We start from the raw sequence: 23,890 nt of genomic DNA, 5'->3' as shown, positions 1-23,890 counted from the left end.
GGCAACGTCGTTGTGGACAGGTAGTTACACACGCAACAGCAGAGTTTGCTTAGCCAACCAGAACCGATAACTTTTATTCTTCACACCATTAGGGCAGACTTTCCTTCCTTCCTCTCTGTGTGGGGTACGCTCCTTCACCTGGCCGCCACACTATCTTGCATCTCGCCCTCAAGCTCCGGGGTCTTTGTCTCCTTCCCCCTTACTCCATTCACCTTCATCCAATTCTGGTCTCCGAAGGCTCTCTAGCCTGACTACTTTGTGGAAACTCCTTTACTGGGAGAATTAATTTTGGGTGAGATACAAGGGATCTCCAAATCTGCCAGTATTAGTCCAATTAATAGCGATGCATTTGAGTCAAGAACACAAGAACACACGACCAATGTCCGCGTACTAGGCTTTGTCTGACTCTCAGATGCCCAAACGCCAGTTTAAACCTACCATAAAAGAAAGGGGACAGCTTAGCACTAGAGTTGAGCGCGGTTCGTGGTTCGTGGTTCTCCAGTTCGCGGCTCGAGTGATTTTGGGGCATGTTCTAGATCGAACTAGAACTCGAGCTTTTTGCAAAAGCTCGGTAGTTCTAGAAACGTTCGAGAACGGTTCTAGCAGCCAAAAAACAGCTAAATCATAGCTTGGTTTCTGCTGTAATAGTGTAAGTCACTCTGTGAATCAAACTATTATCACATTTCAGTGTATAGTGTGCGTGAACAGCGCCTTCAGATCACTGCTGTTTCTATAATGGCGATCGCCATTTTTTTTTTTTTTTTTTCTTGTCTTCCTTCCCTAAGCGCGCGCGTCTTGTGGGGCGGGCCAGCATGTCAGCCAATCCCAGACACACACACAGCTAAGTGGACTTTGAGCCAGAGAAGCAACGGCATGTGTGATAGGATCTGCATGTCACATGTCCCTGCATTATAAAACCGGACATTTTCTTCACGGACGCCATTATCTGCCTTCTGCGTCTTTGGTGTCAGACATCACTGTCGCAGCTCCGTCTTCCTGAGTCCTATAGCCGATACAGCTGTATGCGCTGCATACACAGCGTTAGACAGCTTAGGGAGAGCACTTTATAGCAGTCCTTTTAAGGGCTCCAACCGGCAGGGTCAGAGAGCCATAGGTGACAGGTCCTGCAAACAGCAACAGCGTCTGTGTAGCCCAGGTCAGGGATTTCCTACCTGCATTTCACCATTAGGAGGGAATAGAAAGGCAGGCTTCCATTCCTCTACCCAGAGCACCACAATCCTGCCACTGTACCCTCTTGTCCTCTGCACACTCCAACTGATAACTAAGCCATTATACTAGCAAACACTCAGTGTACCTAGTGGCATCCTATACGTGGCTATTGGACTTTGCTATAGTCCCACTAGTGCAAAGACATTTGCAGAGCGCGTCTGCCTGCATTGCACACTACAACTCATTCTAACCAAGCCATTATACTAGCAAACACTCAGTGTACCTAGTGGCATCCTATACGTGGCTATTGGACTTTGCTATAGTCCCACTAGTGCAAAGACATTAGCAGAGCACATCTGCCTGCATTGCACACTACAACTCATTCTAACCAAGCCATTATACTAGCAAACACTCAGTGTACCTAGTGGCATCCTATACGTGGCTATTGGACTTTGCTATAGTCCCACTAGTGCAAAGACATTTGCATAGCGCGTCTGCCTGCATTGCACACTCAAACTCATTTTAACTAAGCCATTATACTAGCAAACACTCAGTGTACCTAGTGGCATCCTATACGTGGCTATTGGACTTTGCTATAGTCCCACTAGTGCAAAGACATTAGCAGAGCACATCTGCCTGCATTGCACACTACAACTCATTCTAACCAAGCCATTATACTAGCAAACACTCAGTGTACCTAGTGGCATCCTATACGTGGCTATTGGACTTTGCTATAGTCCCACTAGTGCAAAGACATTTGCAGAGCGCGTCTGCCTGCATTGCACACTCCAACTCATTAAAACCAAGCCATTATACTAGCAAACACTCAGTGTACCTAGTGGCATCCTATACGTGGCTATTGGACTTTGCTATAGTCCCACTAGTGCAAAGACATTTGCAGAGCGCGTCTGCCTGCATTGCACACTCAAACTCATTTTAACTAAGCCATTATACTAGCAAACACTCAGTGTACCTAGTGGCATCCTATACGTGGCTATTGGACTTTGCTATAGTCCCACTAGTGCAAAGATATTAGCAGAGCACATCTGCCTGCATTGCACACTCCAACTTTTTTAAACTAAGCAATTTTACTAGCAAACACTCAGTGTACCTAGTGGCATCCTAAACGTGGCTATTGGACTTTGCTATAGTCCCACTAGTGCAAAGACATTTGCAGAGCACGTCTGCCTGCATTGCACACTACAACTCATTGTTACTAAGCCATTATACTAGCAAACACTCAGTGTACCTAGTTGTATCCTAAACGTGGCTATTGTACTTTTGTCTATTCACAGTATTGGAACGATATTTGCAGCACGTCTGCCTGCATTGCACACTCTAACTTTTTTAAACTCAGCCATTTATAGTAGCAAACACTCAGTGTACCTAGTTGTATCCTAAACGTGGCTATTGTACTTTTGTCAATTCACAGTATTGGAACGTTATTTGCAGCACGTCTGCCTGCATTGCACACTCAAACTTTTTTAAACTCAGCCATTTATAGTAGCAAACACTCAGTGTACCTAGTTGTATCCTAAACGTGGCTATTGTACTTTTGTCTATTCACAGTATTGGAACGATATTTGCAGCACGTCTGCCTGCATTGCACACTCTAACTTTTTTAAACTCAGCCATTATACTAGCAAACACTCAGTGTACCTAGTGGCATCCTATACGTGGCTATTGGACTTTGCTATAGTCCCACTAGTGCAAAGACATTAGCAGAGCACATCTGCCTGCATTGCACACTACAACTCATTCTAACCAAGCCATTATACTAGCAAACACTCAGTGTACCTAGTGGCATCCTATACGTGGCTATTGGACTTTGCTATAGTCCCACTAGTGCAAAGACATTTGCAGAGCGCGTCTGCCTGCATTGCACACTCCAACTCATTAAAACCAAGCCATTATACTAGCAAACACTCAGTGTACCTAGTGGCATCCTATACGTGGCTATTGGACTTTGCTATAGTCCCACTAGTGCAAAGACATTTGCATAGCGCGTCTGCCTGCATTGCACACTCAAACTCATTTTAACTAAGCCATTATACTAGCAAACACTCAGTGTACCTAGTGGCATCCTATACGTGGCTATTGGACTTTGCTATAGTCCCACTAGTGCAAAGATATTAGCAGAGCACATCTGCCTGCATTGCACACTCCAACTTTTTTAAACTAAGCAATTTTACTAGCAAACACTCAGTGTACCTAGTGGCATCCTAAACGTGGCTATTGGACTTTGCTATAGTCCCACTAGTGCAAAGACATTTGCAGAGCACGTCTGCCTGCATTGCACACTACAACTCATTGTTACTAAGCCATTATACTAGCAAACACTCAGTGTACCTAGTTGTATCCTAAACGTGGCTATTGTACTTTTGTCTATTCACAGTATTGGAACGATATTTGCAGCACGTCTGCCTGCATTGCACACTCAAACTTTTTTAAACTCAGCCATTTATAGTAGCAAACACTCAGTGTACCTAGTTGTATCCTAAACGTGGCTATTGTACTTTTGTCAATTCACAGTATTGGAACGTTATTTGCAGCACGTCTGCCTGCATTGCACACTCAAACTTTTTTAAACTCAGCCATTTATAGTAGCAAACACTCAGTGTACCTAGTTGTATCCTAAACGTGGCTATTGTACTTTTGTCAATTCACAGTATTGGAACGTTATTTGCAGCACGTCTGCCTGCATTGCACACTCAAACTTTTTTAAACTCAGCCATTATACTAGCAAACACTCACTGTACCTAGTTGTATCCTAAACGTGGCTATTGTACTTTTGTCAATTCACAGTATTGGAACGATATTTGCAGCACGTCTGCCTGCATTGCACACTCAAACTTTTTTAAACTCAGCCATTATATTAGCAAACACTCACTGTACCTAGTTGTATCCTAAACGTGGCTATTGTACTTTTGTCAATTCACAGTATTGGAACGTTATTTGCAGCACGTCTGCCTGCATTGCACACTCAAACTTTTTTAAACTCAGCCATTATACTAGCAAACACTCACTGTACCTAGTTGTATCCTAAACGTGGCTATTGTACTTTTGTCAATTCACAGTATTGGAACGTTATTTGCAGCACGTCTGCCTGCATTGCACACTCAAACTTTTTTAAACTCAGCCATTTATAGTAGCAAACACTCAGTGTACCTAGTTGTATCCTAAACGTGGCTATTGTACTTTTGTCTATTCACAGTATTGGAACGTTATTTGCAGCACGTCTGCCTGCATTGCACACTCTAACTTTTTTAAACTCAGCCATTATACTAGCAAACACTCAGTGTACCTAGTTGTATCCTAAACGTGGCTATTTTACTTTTGTCTATTCACAGTATTGGAACGATATTTGCAGCACGTCTGCCTGCATTGCACACTCTAACTTTTTTAAACTCAGCCATTATACTAGCAAACACTCACTGTACCTAGTTGTATCCTAAACGTGGCTATTGTACTTTTGTCAATTCACAGTATTGGAACGTTATTTGCAGCACGTCTGCCTGCATTGCACACTCAAACTTTTTTAAACTCAGCCATTTATAGTAGCAAACACTCAGTGTACCTAGTTGTATCCTAAACGTGGCTATTGTACTTTTGTCAATTCACAGTATTGGAACGTTATTTGCAGCACGTCTGCCTGCATTGCACACTCAAACTTTTTTAAACTCAGCCATTTATAGTAGCAAACACTCAGTGTACCTAGTTGTATCCTAAACGTGGCTATTGTACTTTTGTCTATTCACAGTATTGGAACGTTATTTGCAGCACGTCTGCCTGCATTGCACACTCTAACTTTTTTAAACTCAGCCATTATACTAGCAAACACTCACTGTACCTAGTTGTATCCTAAACGTGGCTATTGTACTTTTGTCAATTCACAGTATTGGAACGTTATTTGCAGCACGTCTGCCTGCATTGCACACTCAAACTTTTTTAAACTCAGCCATTATACTAGCAAACACTCACTGTACCTAGTTGTATCCTAAACGTGGCTATTGTACTTTTGTCAATTCACAGTATTGGAACGTTATTTGCAGCACGTCTGCCTGCATTGCACACTCAAACTTTTTTAAACTCAGCCATTATACTAGCAAACACTCACTGTACCTAGTTGTATCCTAAACGTGGCTATTGTACTTTTGTCAATTCACAGTATTGGAACGTTATTTGCAGGACATCTGCCTGCATTGCACACTCAAACTTTTTTAAACTCAGCCATTATACTAGCAAACACTCACTGTACCTAGTTGTATCCTAAACGTGGCTATTGTACTTTTGTCTATTCACACTACTGCAAATCTATGTGCAGCACCTCTGCATGACAACCTCGTGCTCTGTTTTTAATAAGCTATAATGATAGCACAAAATACTGCCATTTTGTGGCATCATAGAACTGGCTGTTGTATTCCATTAGTGCCCCACTGGTGACAAGCTATTTCTAGCACCTCTACATCACACCCTCATGCACATTTAGCTACGCTAATGTTATAGCAAACTCATGGAATTCATTGCTGCATTTCATAATTCGGAGGGATAGAAAGTCAGGCTTCCTTTAGCTTTTCCTTCTGTTCATAGACAGCATCTCCAAGACAAATTTCCCCTCCACGTCTAAGTGTGGAGAGGCAGCTAGTGCGCATGCGTGTGCCGATGTACCCCAGCTGCAGCATAATTACAGTGTTTCGCCTAGTGAGTATGCTCAGCCTGACTGTGCCATTCCTGACGCTAAGTCTTCATTTCGGGATACAGCGCATGCTCCCACACTAAGTGTGAAAAGCCTCTTTGCACAGGTGCTTGCATTCTGTGCCGGGTCTAAGTCCTGTTTTGTGCCTAGACACCATGCTAAAGCTGATAGTCTTTTTTCAGAGACTGTATTTCATGCTACTGAGCATGCTCAGGCACTTCCTGCATCAGAGACTAGGTCCGGTAATGAACTCTTTGGCCCTGGCCCTGATGTGGGGGTCCCATATAGACCACAGGGCATCAGGTGTCCTCCCAAATGGCTTGCAGAGGCCCACACCTATGACTTGTCACCGCATTATTGATGGTCAGACGATGACTGGTGAGGTGTTTGGGTCATGGCAGCCATGAGGTCATCATTGAAGTTGCGTTTCCAAATAGGACGCTAGTTATGCCACTCATGACGTGTCACTCTGCTTTTGTCTCCAGGAGGTGCATTGTGGTTCACCCTGGTTTGGGGCGGACCCAGGTTATAAAAGGGGCTGGAGCCAACAAGGAGGTGCGCAGTCTTCTATTATGCTCCGAAAGAGCACACCTCCATGTGTTGAACCCATTGCGGCTTTAGGCCAGAGGTAGGCAGGGATAGGGTGGTGGATGCAGGCCACCACCACAGTTGGTAACGCAGAACGGTTAAGACCAGCTCCTGTCCTAACAGTCCTGCTTGTGCAGCCCAGTGGCATTAACAGGCCTGCTGCTGCTGATGCGCCTGCTGTCCACAGGTGTGGCCCCTACGCACACGGTCAGCGTACTCAATGGCCCCTGTGTTGTTAACAGGGAGTTCCTGGGCTGGGTGGGCATGTGGACCCTGTGACGCTAACAGGGCTCACAGTCTCCAGATCCGAATGGCGTCTAACTCGGTTCAGGCTACTATTAGTTTCATAGCCACACAGCTCTGTATCCTCCACCAAACCTTCAAGTTGCCAACCTCTCCTTTTCCAACTGGGAGCACGGTGGACACTGACTGCTGAAGGTGATATATACCTTTCTCTTTCTTTTCTTATTAATTTTTGTTATATAGCGGTCACAGATTATATACCACTTTATCCAAATCTGCCAGTCCCACTGTAACAGATGTTGTTTCTTCAGCAAATGTTACAGTTGTTTAACCACCAAATCCACGGACCAAAATTTTTTTCCCCTTTCCAACACACCTGTTCCCCTTTCCAACAGCATCTGTCCTTTTTCAACTCATTTTGGGATATGACCAAAAGTGCAACTGTGCAGGGACACCGTACTCAACGCCATCTCAGCACAGCAGCCATCCCTCGGTCCCTCCGATGTGGACAAGTAAAAGACCATTTCCTCCTATCCATGACAAAGTGTTGAGATTCACTCTGTGCAGCACTGGTGTTTAGTGGAAAAGTAGATCTAAGATTGCGTACCACATTCTGCAGATACTCCTGTATACGTGCGTCTATTTCTATGGCAGGAATTAGTTCGCCAAATTTTGTCTTGTACCGGGGATCTAACAGTGTGGCAACCCAGTATTCAGGATTACTTCAAATTCATACAATCCGAGGGTCATGTAGGTAGTGCAGCAAGAAGGCGCTCATGTGTCTTGTGCATCCAGGAGGACCAAGTCCTTGGTGTGTTGGTGGCAGAGAGGTGAGAATCGTGCATCCTTCCTCTGCCCTCTACCCACAACCTCGCACAACCGAAATGTGAGCAAGCTCTCACTCATCTGCTGAGTCTTCCATGCCCATCGCCAGTTCGTCCTCCATTTCTTCATGGGCTCCTGCACTTTCATCAACACTTTTTGCTGATACTATGCGCCCTTGTTAATCCCTCTCCCTCACCATGACTGCCGCATAGGTGCCGCTGACCATCTGGACCTCGTAGATCTTGTTATCCCTTCCGCATATGACTCCTCCTGTACTTCCTCCCCTTCCTCTTGTCCCAACACCTGACTCCGAATAATAATTACAGTGTGCTCCATCATGTAGATGACCAGAATTGTCACGCTGAGAATGACATTGCCAGTGCTAAACATCTTCGTCGACATTTCAAAACTGTGTAGCAGGGTGCATAGGTCCTTGATCTGACACCACTCCAGCAGCGTGATCTGCACCACCTCTGGATCAACTTATCCCAGGCTATATGTCTTACCGTATTTCAGCAGGGCTCTGCGGTGCTGCCACACACGCTGCAACATGTGCAGATTCCAATTCCTGCGTGTCGGAACATCGCATTTCCGGCGTTTAACTGCCAGACCCTAAGACTTCCGGAGTGATGAAAGTTGTTGAGCTGCTGTGTGCGCACGATGGAAGTGAGCACATAGCGAGCGTGCCCGCTGCACAAGGCCATGTAGGCCGTGATGGTGTTTTAAAAATTGCTGGAGAATTCGGATCAACACGTGAGCCATAAAAGGCACGTGTGTCACATTGCCCTGAGGATGGCCCGCAGCCAGGTTTGCATCATTGCCGCACACGGCTGTTAAGTCACCAACGGAGTCCGCTCCGTCAATTTGTACTCCGGTCGCCAGGTGACAACGTGTTCCTTTCATGAATAGTGCTGATGATGGGAGAGTAGTCGATGCCAGCGGCGCAGGTGGACGCAGGTTATGCTCACCCACTGGGCTGCATTACCTTGACAGATGCAGAATCTCTGGCTGAATGTAGCTGGTGGGTATCTCACAGATGAAATACCATCATTCAGCTACAACCAATGGGAAGACACCACACCCTTTTTTATGCCCATCCTGTCTGCAGACCACTGCCAGACATAGCTATGAACCTCTGGTTAATTTTACCCCCAGTTCAGTTTTATGATTTTGTGTGCTTGTTACCTGACTACTTTTCCTGCTTGCTGTTTATGTACCTTGTTGGCCGATACGCATTTCACCTCTGCTTGTTTTCTGATTAAGTCCTGGCCGTCCCATTCTGTTCCTGTTCCTCAATTAATGTTTTGACCCTGCCTGACTACTATTCTCTGTAATAGCGGTGTGACTCACATTTCCCATACATTTCAAAGTAAAACTTTGACCGCCTGATGGCATTGAGCTCTGCTGCCAGCATAGTAAGGAGGTGTGTGGTAGTCCTTGTGCGCAGTTGCAAGGAAGGGTGGCCTGACCACACAGGGTTTGCGCAAAGGTAGAGGACCCACACGAGGTTGAAGAGGCAGAAGCAGTGTATTAACTTCTACATACAGAACAAGGATTGAAACAACTCGTGGGGACGGCAAGACTTGTACAGCAGACCCTTCTCCATCTCTCACCATAGTTTGCCAGTGCCCAGTCAGTGACATGTAATGACCCTGTCTATGCTTACTGGTCCAAGTATCTGTGTTGAAATGCACCCTGTCGCACACAGATTTTCTCAAGGAAGTGGTGATGTTGTGTGCGACATGCCGGTGTAGCGCGGGCATGCTTTTCTTGGAGAAGCAGTGGTGATTGGGCATCTGGTACTGGGGCACAGCGACAGACATAAGGTCTGTAAAATCCTGTGTGTCCACTACGCGTAAAGGCAGCATTTCGGTAGCCAACAGCTTACAGAGGGATAGAGTCAACCACTTAGCTTTGTCATGGGTCGCAGTAAGTGGCCTTTTATTTGACCACATCTGAGGGACAGAGATCTGGCTGCTGTCTGTAGACGGTGTTGAGTAGGGTGTCCCTGGAAAAATGCAGGTTTGTGAGAAAAGTGCAGGCGGAGACATGATGTTGGCTTCATCTTGCCTTCAGATCTGTTCATCTTGTATCATTTTTAAAAAACACAGCAAGCAAGGGTTACTCCAAGCGGAGTCTCCCTTTTTTTCCAAAAATTGGGCCCCACACAGACACCTTATCAGTGGCAGCACTTGTGCCCTAGTTGCAAACAGGATGTTTTGATTTGCATCAAGCACATTCCAAATCCACAAGCATTTACTCTCCCCAGGATGACACAGGGGTAGTAAATTCCTTCTGGATCCATGACTTGTTCATTTTGATGAACGTCAGTCTGTCCACATTGTCACTGGACAGACGCGTGCGCTTATCTGTCAGCACACACCCAGCAGCACTGAAGACACGTTCAGAGACAACGCTGGCAGCTGGACACGACAAAATCTTCGAGGCGTAACTGGAGAGCTCTTGACATTTTTCTAGATTTGAAGCACAAAAGGAGCAAGGCTCCATTTGCAAAGTCATTGCATCGATGTTCATTTGGAGATACTCCTGTATCATCCTCTCCATCCGTTGACTATGTGTCAGACTTGTTGTCTCTGGTGGCCTTGCAAAGGAGGGTCTAAAAAAATTATGAAAAGATTCCATAAAATTGCTGTTACCAGCACCAGATACGGTCCTACTGGTACGGGTAGACTGTTGAAGATGACGAGGCCGTCCCATGTTTGTCAAGTTACAACTGGGAGAATCACTCCCTTCACCTGCACGGTTGTTTGGTGGAAAAGCCGAGCTAAGATCGAGTAACAGCTTCTGCTGATACTCCTGCATACGTGCGTCCCTTTCTATGGGTGGAATTATGTCACAAAATTTGGACTTGTCCCGGGGATCTAATAGTGTGGCAAGCCAGTAGTCATCATCACTTCTAATTTTGACAATACGAGGGTCATGTTGGAGGTAGTGCAACAAGAAGGCACTCATGTGTCTTGCGCAGCCATGCGCACCAAGTCCACGCTGTGTTTGTGGCATAGAGGTGCTAACCGTTCTTTCTTCCTCTGTCATCTCCCCCCAACCTCTTTCAACTGAAATTTGACCAAGGTCCCCCTCATCTGCTGAGTCTTCCATGTCCATGGACAGTTCGTCCTCCATATCTTCATGTCCTCCTGCACCTTCCTCAACATCTCACCTGCTACCATGCGCCCTTGTTGATCCCTGTCCCCCATGGTCCCATGCCTGCCGCGTTGGTGATGATGAACGTCTGGACCTTGGTGATGTTGTTGTGTCTTGCGCATATGAATCCTCCTGTAGTTCCTCCCCTTCCTGTTGTCCCACCCCCTGACTACGAATAGTGTTTAGCGTGTGCTCCAGCATGTAAATGACTGTAATCGTCATGCTGATAATGGCATTGTCAGCGCTAAACATATTCGTCGCCATGTCGAAACTGTGCAGAAGGGTGCATAGGTCCTTGATCTGAGATCACTCCATCAGGGTGATCTGCCCCACTTCTGCATCTCGTTGGCCCAGGCTATACATCATGACGTATTGCACCAGGGCTCGCCGGTGCTGCCACAGTCGCTGTAACATGTGGAGAGTTGAATTCCAGCGTGTCGCCACATCGCATTTCAGGCGATGAACCGGCAGGCCGAAAGACTTCTGGAGCGATGCAAGTCGCTCAGGTGCGGCGGTTGAACGGCGGAAGTGAGCACTGCAGACAGTTTCCGTGCCCTGGTCAGAAGGCCATCTAGGCCGGGATAGTGTGTTAAAAATTGCTGGACAACAAGGTTAAACACGTGAGCCATACAAGGCACGTGTGTCACCTTGCCCAGGCGAAGGGCCGCACCCAGGTTTGCAGCATTGTCGCACACGGCCTTACCAGGCTGCAGGTTGAGTGGAGACAACCATTTATCAAAATCAGTCTCCAGAGCTGCCCACAACTCAGTCGCTGTGTGACTCCTATTTCAAAGACATGTCAAGCTAAAGACCGCCTGATGCCGTTGCGCTCTGCTACCAGCATAGTAATGAGGGGTGCGTGATTCCTTCTGCGCAGTGAGAACGCTGGTGGCCTGACCAGGCAGGCTTGGGGCGGAGGTGGAGGACCCAGATGAGGTGGAGGATGCAGAAGCAGTGGCGGAACTTGGACAGACAGAGGATTGACACACAAGTCGTGGGGACGGCAAGACTTGTGCAGCAGACCCTTCACCATCTATCACCATAGTTACCCAGTGGCCAGTCAGCGACATGTAACGTCCCTGTCCATGCTTACTGGTCCAAGTATCGGTGGTGAAATGCACCCGTTCACACACAGAGTTTCTCAAGGAAGCGGTGATGTTGTGTGCGACATGCTGGTGTAGCGCGGGCACACCTTTCTTAGAGAAGTAGTGGCGACTAGGCATCTGGTACTGGGGCACAGCGACAGACATAAGGTCTCTAAAATCCTGTGTGTCCACTAGGCGGAAAGGCAGCATTTCTGTAGTCAACAGCTTACAGAGGGATAGAGTCAACCTCTTCGCTTTGTCATGGGTCGCAGGAAGTGGCCTTTTATTTGACCACATCTGAGGGACAGAGATCTGGCTGCTGTGTGTAGACGGTGTTGAGTCGGGTGTCCCTGGAAAAATGCAGCTTTGTGAGGAAAGTGCAGGCGGAGACATGATGTTGCCTTCATCCAAAGTTGGTGCTATCGATGTCTGAGAGAGCTGTACACACTCACTTGTTTCCCCTTCCAAACCAACTGACGACCTACCAAGCAAACTGCCTGTTGCGGTTACAGTGGTGGAAGTTGTGGGTGGAAAAACAGGTGTGACAGCTGTCCCCACAGTCCTAGAAGATGACGAGCGCGCGGATGCACTGGAAGGGGCAGGCGGTGGATGGTTCGCTCCGCTAGGCCGCATTGCAGCACGGTGAGCTTCCCATCGGGCCATATGATATTTATTCATGTGACGATTCATGGAAGAAGTTGTCAAACTGCTGAGCTTTTGACCTCTACTAAGAGAACCATGACAAATTTTACAGATCACATAATTTGGGCGATCTTTTTCTATGTCAAAAAAGGACCTGGCTAGGCAAGGCTTAGAGGCCATGCGACCTGTTGATCCACCCCGAATAATGCTCAGAGGCAGAGTGGTGGCTGAGGATGCAGTTGTAGACGTGCTACCAGTGCTCCGACTGTGTCCAGGAAGGCGCCAGGTTACTTCGACGTCGGTTGCATCCTCCTCCACCGCCTCTGTTGACCTCCTCGAGTGTCTGACTGTGGGTTGACAGTAGGTGTGATCTAGAACTTAATCATCAATTGTTGTGTTTGCACTCCCCTACCCCTCAGACCGAGTTTCTTCTTGCCCTGACCGAATATTTAAGTTGTCATCCCAATCGGGTATCTGCGTCTCATCTTCATCAGTATGTTCCTCATTGCCTATAACCACAGTTGTTGGAAAGGCAGCATTTTGGTAGCCAACAGTTTGCATATGATGAAAGTCAACCTCCAAGCCATTTCATGCCCTTCTAAAAGCATGTAAAACACAGCGAGGGGACTCCAACCACAGTCTCCCTCGTTGCCACTAACTGGGCCACACACACCCCACTTGACTGGCATCGGTTGAGCCCCCTTTTGAAAAAGAAAAAGATGCTTTGCATGAAGCACTCTCAAAAATACGCGTGCCTTTCCCGTCCCCTGGCTGACCCAGGGGAAGAAAAGTCCTCTGAGAGCCATGACTTGTTCATCTTGGTTCTTTTAGAGACACAGCGAGGGGACTCCAACCACAGTCTCCCTCGTTGCCACTAACTGGGCCACACACACCCCACTTGACTGGCATCGGTTGACCCCCCCTTTTGACAAAGAAAAAGATGCTTTTCATGAAGCACTCTCAAAAATACGCGTGCCTTTCCCGTCCCCTGGCTGACCCAGGGGAAGAAAAGTCCTCTGAGAGCCATGACTTGTTCATCTTGGTTCTTTTAGAGACACAGCGAGGGGACTCCAACCACAGTCTCCCTCGTTGCCACTAACTGGGCCACACACACCCCACTTGACTGGCATCGGTTGAGCCCCCTTTTGAAAAAGAAAAAGATGCTTTGCATGAAGCACTCTCAAAAATACGCGTGCCTTTCCCGTCCCCTGGCTGACCCAGGGGAAGAAAAGTCCTCTGAGAGCCATGACTTGTTCATCTTGGTTCTTTTAGAGACACAGCGAGGGGACTCCAACCACAGTCTCCCTCGTTGCCACTAACTGGGCCACACACACCCCACTTGACTGGCATCGGTTGACCCCCCCTTTTGACAAAGAAAAAGATGCTTTGCATGAAGCACTCTCAAAAATACGCGTGCCTTTCCCGTCCCCTGGCTGACCCAGGGGAAGAAAAGTCCTCTGAGAGCCATGACTTGTTCATCTTGGTTCTTTTAGAGACACAGCGAGGGGACTCCAACCACAGTCTCCCTCGTTGCCACTAACTGGGCCACACACACCCCACTTGACTGGCATCGGTTGACCCCCCCTTTTGACAAAGAAAAAGATGCTTTTCATGAAGCACTCTCAAAAATACGCGTGCCTTTCCCGTCCCCTGGCTGACCCAGGGGAAGAAAAGTCCTCTGAGAGCCATGACTTGTTCATCTTGGTTCTTTTAGAGACACAGCGAGGGGACTCCAACCACAGTCTCCCTCGTTGCCACTAACTGGGCCACACACACCCCACTTGACTGGCATCGGTTGAGCCCCCTTTTGAAAAAGAAAAAGATGCTTTGCATGAAGCACTCTCAAAAATACGCGTGCCTTTCCCGTCCCCTGGCTGACCCAGGGGAAGAAAAGTCCTCTGAGAGCCATGACTTGTTCATCTTGGTTCTTTTAGAGACACAGCGAGGGGACTCCAACCACAGTCTCCCTGGTTGCCACTCACTGGGCCACACACACCCCACTTGACTGGCATCGGTTGACCCCCCCTTTTGACAAAGAAAAAGATGCTTTTCATGAAGCACTCTCAAAAATACGCGTGCCTTTCCCGTCCCCTGGCTGACCCAGGGGAAGAAAAGTCCTCTGAGAGCCATGACTTGTTCATCTTGGTTCTTTTAGAGACACAGCGAGGGGACTCCAACCACAGTCTCCCTCGTTGCCACTAACTGGGCCACACACACCCCACTTGACTGGCATCGGTTGAGCCCCCTTTTGAAAAAGAAAAAGATGCTTTGCATGAAGCACTCTCAAAAATACGCGTGCCTTTCCCGTCCCCTGGCTGACCCAGGGGAAGAAAAGTCCTCTGAGAGCCATGACTTGTTCATCTTGGTTCTTTTAGAGACACAGCGAGGGGACTCCAACCACAGTCTCCCTCGTTGCCACTAACTGGGCCACACACACCCCACTTGACTGGCATCGGTTGAGCCCCCCTTTTGACAAAGAAAAAGATGCTTTGCATGAAGCACTCTCAAAAATACGCGTGCCTTTCGCCTCCCCTGGCTGACCCAGGGGAAGAAAAGTCCTCTGAGAGCCAGGTCCACATTGTCAGTGGACAGACACGTGTGCTTATCTGCCAGCAGACCCCCAGCAGCACTGAAGACAGGTTCCGAGAGAACGCTGGCTGCAGGACACGACAAGATCCTCAAGGCGTACGTGGCGAGCTCAGGCAATTTATCCAGATTGGAAGCCTAAAATGAGCAGGGCTCAAGTTGCACAATAATGGAATCGATGTTTCTTTGCATATACTCATATATCTGTGTGTCTCCCTCTTTTTCCTTGTCCAGCTGTTTTGTTTTCACATGAGTATATGTCCTTGTCACTTTCCCATGTGTTTGTGTTATGTTGTGAGTTGTTTGTCACCTTTTGGACACCTTTCAGGGTGTTTTCTAGGTGTTTTACTGTGTTTGTGATTGCCTGCCATTGTTTCCTATGGGCTCGAGTTCGGTTCGTCGAACGTTCGACGAGCCGAACTCGAGCCAGACCCCCCGTTCGGCGAACCGCCTCGAGCCGAACCGGGACCGGTTCGCTCATCTCTACTTAGCACATTACCCTAAAAGGGTATACAAGTTGAAAATAAATTAGTAAACTAGGTTTCTGCTGCATTCCTTAAAGCCAGTGCTATCCAGTTTTGTATACATTCATTAACAAAGACATTTGAAACAAAGACATCTTTATAACAGACACTATACTCTGTTATTGCTTTTATGAATAACACTTATAAAGCCAATATAAAAATACTAAATTATCAAAGATATATAAACTGCCTAAATGATAAATCAAAACTAAATATAAAATATTGACCATAAAACTATTCTCTAAGCCAGTCGGGGGTGAACCGTAGGCTCTGGACCTCTCGAAGTTACCTTGGGGTTCCCTAACTGGCCCTAGAACCGAGACCATGTCTTCTCACACTTGAACCCCATTCTCTACTGGTTCATTATTGAGCCTTCCCTCCTGTTCTCTTTCTTATAATCAGCCAATCATCCCTTCTACAACCTTAACCCTATCTTACCTAACACATCTAACTGAAAATAGACTTGGTGCTAGATGGCAGCTATTTGTACAAACATAGACATCTTATAATATTCAACAGTCTATAATACATAGTACATTCACACGGCGGGGAGCAGCCCCCCTTTTACAGGTATTTGCTGAAATTATTATTACGCCTACCACATAGTTGGATTGGATCTTGGAGATGGGAATACCACTTTAAGCAGTTAGGTCACGGGTCTGACATCAGCATGTTGACAGGCTGCTAAAATGTCAGGTTTCTACAGTTTTGTGGTGATTCTGCAGAAAAACCCTAATTTAACAGTTATAGGTTAACCTCATCAACAGTCATTGTTCTAGGAGTATAATGTATGAATAATATAGTGCAGATATTCAGGACTATTACCATTGCTCATAAGCCAATTAGAAAAATCCCTGGCCTCCATATTTCTTAAAGTCTGTAAGTAATGGAAAAGCATAGCTTACAACTTAATTGTGAGGAATAGTACTGCATTATTTAGTTCCTACCCAGCATGAAAGAAACTAAGAAAAAGGGTAAAAATTGGACTTCACAGACTCATAAAAGTCAGCGCTCTTATACATACTTATGCACACACTAGGATTCCCTTATCCATTCTGCTACACGAGCCCTACAATTTAGGAAACAAAGGGAGTGAACAGTTTTACATTCATTACATAACCAATATCAATTTGTACAGATTTTAAGCCATAGGAGGAATTTATTATGTTATTTCAAATACATAAAAAGGTAGAAAGTTATGGTGCATGTCAGATTTGTGACTTTCTTCGCTCGCTACAAAGTGTTGCGAAATATATGCAAGTTCACCATGAAGTAAGTGGTGGGGTCATCAAGATATCAGCATATTAAAGAGCACCAATCACCAGGATTTTCCAATATAAACTAAAGCCAGTGCTATACTGGCACTATCATGCTGACTCTATACATACCTTTAGTTGTCAGTTAGGATGTGTCTTTTTTGAAACACAAGCAAGTACATTTTGTAAAATGAACAGCTTTTTGATTGGCAGCAGCTGCCTATCAGTTTATAGCTGGGGTGGGTTTTCATTTCTGCTCCCCTGCCTGTGATTCCTCCCCCTATCTTTTATTTATGCTAATTCTATTATAGAAGCGTTTTACTAAAAGTTGTGGCTAGAAGGACCTCGGACCTTGCTGATGTCATACCCATGTGACCAGAAGGGGCGGGGCCTTAGCAAACAGAAAAATCTTTTCTTTTATGAACTGACTTGCTACTGGTTTGGAGTTGACTCTTGACACGTTTGTCCTCCAGTTTCCTAAACAAATCAACGCCAACTAATTTCTTTTGACGTTCACAATAATTGTGTAAAGGAGAACTACATCTCTTTTAGACATTTTTCTTGAGTGTGATAACACCACAGGATTGCGTATACTAGTCTGTAAGGCAAACCATGGTCAGGATTAGGGAGATCCCATTTAAAATATGATAAGGGCATCCCTATAGGAGAATTGGTTCCAAAAAGAAAGACTTTGATTGACAAATGAAGAGTCAAAGAGCAGGTTAAGGAAGTATTCTACTGAGGAATGAGGGAGACAACCCAACAGAAGTTGATATTTCGATCAAATGCAAAAATGAGTAAAAGCATTAGTCGAAGGCTTTGTTGGTTTCTCTACCCATATAGCAATATTTATGTAGCAGCTCACAGCTCTGCTGTCTAATTTACTGCTTTGTGTGGTTAACACTAGAAGTCCCAGAGAGGGGTCATTTAACATTTCTACCTTTGGAACCCAGAGACGGATCGAATGACCTGAAGGATTTTAGCTAACTTCCTATAATCACTGTCTTTTGTTCTGTAATTAAGGCCATTACTGTCGCACCACAGGAGGTTGTTGTTTTCCATTGAGTTTAGCCATTTAGTTTCTAGTTAGTTCTATTCAGTTTGGACTAAGGGTCATTTGACCCTCTTTCGGGACTTCAGGGGGGAGCTCGAAATTTCTGGGACTTCTAGTGTTAAAGTGTTGGTGTTGGGGGGGACTCCTCCTTGAATGATATTTCCAACCAGTAGGAGAACTGTAGCATTAGCAGAACTTGAACTGAGTTCTACTTTAAAGACAGTTACCAGTGGTTTGTTCTGACCTGTACATTGTTATCACTATATTTAAATATAGAGATAACAAGACATTTGAACAAGCACACAGCTCAGGAATGTGAGAGTTGTGATTAGTAGACCTATTCTTAAATCTGTCCATGGTGCAGCAGGTAATTCTGTATCCATGCAGTCCATTTTGATTCAGTGTGTGGCATATGGTCTGAGCACTGAAAGGCTAACCCCTCACCCCTGTAACCTCTGCAGCAATGCTGGCAGCACTCATACTTCTATTTTGAAAATACAAGCTCTGGACATAACGCGGAGCATTTCCACTCAGTTTCTTTGGCCGACCATGGTGAGGCCTGTTCTGAATGGAACCTGCCTTGTTAAACCACTGTATGGTCTTGACCACCAAACGCGAGCTCAACTTCAGTGTGTTGGAAATCTTCTAGCCTAGGCCATCTTAATGTAGAACAAGATTTTTTTTTTGTTCAGATTCTCAGAGAATTCTTTGCCATAAGGTGCCATGTTGAACCTCCAGTAAGAGTGTGTGTTAAGGCTAACACCAAATTTACCACAATTGCTCCCCACTCACACCTGAGGCCTTGTAACAATGTTGAGTCACATGAGACTGGGGAGGGAAAATGGCTAATTGGGCACAATTTGGCTATTTTTACTTAAGGGGGCTTTACACGCTACGACATCGCTAATGCAAACTCGTTGGGGTCACAGAATTGGTGACGCACATCCGGCCGCATTAGCGATGCCGTTGCGTGTGACACCTATGAGCGATTCTCAAAAATCGTTACTGCAGCAGTAACGAAGTTGTTCCTCATTCCTACACCAGCACACATCGCTCCGTGTGACGCCGCAGGAACGAGGAAGCTCTCCTTACCTGCCACCCAGCCGCTATGCGGAAGGAAGGAGGTGGACGGGATGTTACGTCCCGCTCATCTCCGCCCCTCCGCTTCTATTGGGCGGCGGTTCAGTGACGCAGCTGTGACGCTGAACGAACCGCCCCCTTAGACAGGAGGCGGTTCGCCGGTCACAGCGACGTCGCCGAGCAGGTAAGTAGTGTGACGGGTCTGGGCGATGTGCGGCACGGGCAGCGATTTGTCCGTGTCGCACAACAGATGAGGGCGGGTACCCACGCTAGCGATATCGGTACCGATATCGCAGCATGTAAAGAGGCCTTTAGGGGTGTAATCACTTTTGTTTCCAGCGCTTTTGACATTAATGGCTGTTTGTTGAGTTATTGAAAAGGGACACCAAAATTACACTGCTATGCAAGCAGTACAATTTAGCTATTTTCACTGTAGGGATGTACTCACTTTTGTTGCTAGCGATATGCGAGGGCACACCAAAGTTACACTGTTATATAAGCTGGACACTGACTACATTACATTGTATCAGTGTCATATCTTCGGTGTTGTCCCATGAAAATATATTATAAAATATTTACAAAAATGAGAGGGGTATACTCACTTTTGTGATTACATATATATGATACACACACACACACACACACACACACGCGCGCGCACACACGCGCGCGCATGTGTATACATTGAATTCATACACACATGTACATACGTATAATATCATTCATTTCAAAAAGGATTTATTACATATTGCTCTATGAAATGTTTAACGAACAGATGTAAAATATACAGAATAGGTATAAGATTCTCAAAGAAACATAACATTCTCTTTTTATAGCTTTTATCCTGCATGATCCACTTTCACTTCACACATAAGCTCTATTTCTATTCCACCTGCACGGTCTATTATTCACATCATAATGGATGAAGCAAAAAAAGATTTCAAGCACCGGCTTAATGTAAAGAATAAGCAGTCAAGCGAATTTCTAAGTGTTCGCAATATATTTCAAGGAACGCAACATGCACAATATTGATATTTATGCCGACCCCTTTCTAACCTACAATAATATCCGGGCAGAAGTGTGGTATAACATACCTTAGAACCAGCAGAATTATTTCACAAAAGTCATTGGTTAGGGATATTGCCAAAACTCAAAAATTCATGATTGCAAGGTCGGCAATCAAAGTGCACAAATTAAATTGACATTAAAGATCAGATTCAGCAGCATACAAAATTAGATATGTTTACAGACCTGGTAAAGACAATCATTGGGTTTCCCCTATAGACATGTAAACTCAATGTTCATTACATATGTAAAAAATAAACCCATACATATAGGTTTTGTGGCACGTATACAGCAATAAAGAAAAGCAAGACTTAGTGCTCAGAAACCCACCATTGCTGTCTTCAATACTGTCCTGGGCTGTTAAGTGTGGAGAAGATGGAGGCTGCTGGGAGGAGAAGGAAGTGCTGACATCATTTTCTTGGGTTTCTGCAGTGCTGTTCAGTTGTCCCACTGGTGGAGGCCAAGGAAGATCTTTGATTACTTTAATCTCAACTGATAGCGACATCAACAGAAGAGACAAGGAGACCGGCAGAAAGACAAAGAGGGGACAAAGACAGATCAAGATTCAGAACAGGAAAAGTGTCCATATTGAGAAGCGTTAAGGCGATATTCACACCGGCATTTACATAGTTTGTTGTATTTTTAGGAACAAATGGAATTATTGTCTAAAACAGATAGAACTGATAAATGTAAAGTCCAGATGCAGGTGAGAATGTGGCCTAACAAAACATATATACATCTCTGAAGACTAAAGGAATAGAAACAGAAGACTAAAACACTGTACCTAAATCCTTATATATAATTATATATAATCTGTTGTGGGGGTAAGAATTGTATACACAAAATTCTATCATATATTCAAGCACAGTCCTTTAAATTGTTTTATAGCACTTAATGTTCCTTCCAGCATCTTTACTCACAGGAATGGTTTCTGAATTGCCTCCAATGTAATTATGCACCGTATAACACTTATTTTCTTGTTGGATTGTTTTATTCTACTGTAGGTTAGATTGCTCAATGAATTTTTAATACATTTAACTGTGCATAATACTTTCTATGACTCTCATTCTATCGGATTACTTCTTTGTACCCTTTCTACGGGACTTCTGTGCTGCCTCCATATTGTGGAACTCACTACCCTGACTTTCAGACTTGCTTCTAACTTTATAGTTTTAAGTCCATCTAGAAATCCAGCAGGCTTAAAGAGAACCAACCATCAGGATTTTCATATAAAAAGTAAAGTCAGTGTTCTGCTGGTGCTAGGATGCTGAATGTAAGCATAGCATTTGTTCTGAAAATGGATGTTTTATTTCAGAATTATGTGAAAGTACCAGCAATGCACTGCCTTTTGATTGACAGGTGCAACAGGGGTGGGAATACACGTGTGTATGTGGGTCGGGTCTTGCTATTTATTCCCACCCCTATCTGTCTTCCTGGCCTTGGTAGATGCTAGACCGTATGGGCTCCTTCCAGGTATGAGTCATTTTTGTCACATGAAGGGGTGTGTTTGAAATGCAGCCCATACAGTCTAATATCTACAAAGGCCTGGGAGGCAGACAGGGGCGGGAATAGATAGCAAACCCGACCCACATATTCCAACCCCTGTCTGCTGCCTGGCCTTGGTAGCTGTTCAAACACACCTCTATTATGTGGCAGAAATGACACATACCTGGAAGTAGCCCATACAGTCTAGCATCTACCAAGGCCAGGCAGCAGACAGGGAGTTAATAGATAGCAAGGCCTGACCCACATATTCCAACCTCTGTTGCACCTGTCAATCAAATATTAGTGCATTGCTGGAATTTTACTGATGGTTGTCTCTCTTTAAATCATAACATTACCTCTATAAAATTAGCGCAAGATTAAAGCGAGCTGAATCCACCATTTGATGTAAAGAAAACGTCTTAACTCTCCCCCGCTATCATTGAACATTTAAACAATATCTTTTACCAGTTTAAGCATCTTATACTAGTCACATCATCAACTAGACGATCCAGAGCTTTTTTTAAAAAAAAAAACAAAACACAACAAAAAACTACTTTCCGTTGCAGAGATATTAGCTTCTAAAGGTTATAGTTTATGATAAGCCCAAATAGGTGTTTCTAGAAATTTGCCTCTGGGGGTGTGTACTTCTTCCCCTGTATGCAGTTGACCATTAGAAGCAGGCAGCAACATATATGGGAAAAAAACATGACCACACAATACCTTAAAACAGGCTTTCTGCTATGTGAGACACGTGATGACAGACAGTTTGGTCTCCTTAGTGTTTGCACTGCAGAGCAGTGTGTGATTACATAGTGTTGGAAATAAAAAATAAATTAATGTGACTACAAATACCTTCAGCTTCAATCTCACAACAATAAGCGTAGCGGAAGGCGAATACATAAGAGCTAACAGAACTGTGAAAGGAGAGCTGCTATGGTGTTAGGCTGGAGTCACACTTGCGAGTGTCTCACGTGTTACTCGCGCAAATCTCACATCGCATCACCCGACACGGCCTCACATTCTGACACGAGCGTCTCAGCTGCATAGAAATACATGTACATTACATGTTTATGTCATAAAACTCATTCCTGCTCTGTTCCCAGCACTTTGTAATCACACAACTCTTCTGACTGTCTGTCATTACATGTTTCACACAAGAGAAAGCCCGCTCTTGCTATTGTGGATGTGTATTATTTTTTCCCCATCTATGTTACTGTCTGCTTATAATTGATCTTTGGTACAGCACAGTTGGGCTTATCATAAGTTATAACCTAAACTTTACAAGCAAAGATCAAGTTCACACATGCCAGAGATGACAGGCAATGGCGTCCTCTACTCCCCCCAACAAGAGACCAAAAATTTTTAATAAGTGTCCAGGGGCATGTGCTAAACAGGGTGCACTTACTTTATAAGCCCTCCACCCCCCCCCTAAAAAAAAAAAATAAAATTGTTAGGAAAGTACAGTGCAAAATGAAAAAAAAAACAAAAAAAAAAACAAAACCCCAAAGCGCTAAAGAGCAGTGCATCTCAGAATGTGAAGCCTTCCTTAATTTTTAGTGAGGAAAAACTGAAGAGTACGGTAAATTTTTACTTAAAGGGGTTTTCCCATCTCCAAGATCCTATCCCAATATGTAGTAGGTGTAATAATAATAATAATAATAATAATAATAATAATAAAATGCCTCCAATTAGAAATGTAGTATAGTTCTCCTCCCCTCATGTGCAGGGCATTGCAGGACCTTAGGTATCCATGGTTCCAACCATGCATATAATCACAATTAGTTGCCAGTGGTAGTAACCATGAATACCTACAAAGTGAATCAGGCGAACTATACTACATTTCTAATTGGAGGTATTTGCTAATATTATTATTACTACATCTACTACATATCGGGATAGGATCTTAGAGATGGTAATGCCCCTTTAAGTGATTATATGCCATAAATGTCATTCTCAAGCATCAAACATCTCTGGATTAGCAGTGTAATTTACTTATTTGTGACAATTTTATTGTGATATTATTAGGACTATGAAACAATACACAAATGTTGATATTCTTCATAGGCAATATTCAGCTTTCCTTTCTATGGATTAATCACAATGTTTTCCGCCCTGACATTTCGCATATATTCATTCTCCATATACTGTACCCTCCTCATTCTTTTTGTCTTCAAAATAAAAAGGCTTTTTGTGCACCTGTCAAGTCACACAATGAAATGACCGTTCATTATGAAAGCCATTGACAGCCTGGTTTATTTTTAGGAAATCACATTTTATCCTGGCGCAGAAACACTCTGATTAACTCAGCTGGGATTTCTTCATTAGCGTATGCAAAATTGCCATTTCAACACCAGGAGATGGAAGGAGAAAATGACAGGCGACGTCACCTTATAATGTAAGTGTTTGCCTTTAGTTGTGGAGAGGGGGTG

At 44.8% G+C, this 23,890-nt stretch overlaps 1 protein-coding gene across 3 annotated transcripts in view; it reads right to left on the bottom strand.

Moving 5' to 3' along the window:
• The window catches only part of SHF (Src homology 2 domain containing F), a 365,439-nt gene that overhangs the window by 114,153 nt on the left and 227,396 nt on the right, over positions 1–23,890 (bottom strand). For all 3 annotated transcript variants that reach the window (XM_075345669.1, XM_075345670.1, XM_075345672.1), the window contains exon 4: positions 20,307–20,468. In XM_075345669.1, coding sequence (XP_075201784.1) covers positions 20,307–20,468 — 162 coding nt within the window. The remainder of the gene's footprint in view (positions 1–20,306; positions 20,469–23,890) is intronic.

This window comes from Anomaloglossus baeobatrachus, chromosome 4 (assembly GCF_048569485.1).
Source record: "Anomaloglossus baeobatrachus isolate aAnoBae1 chromosome 4, aAnoBae1.hap1, whole genome shotgun sequence".
NCBI lineage: Eukaryota > Metazoa > Chordata > Amphibia > Anura > Aromobatidae > Anomaloglossus > Anomaloglossus baeobatrachus.
This window is presented reverse-complemented; position numbering and strand designations above follow the sequence as displayed.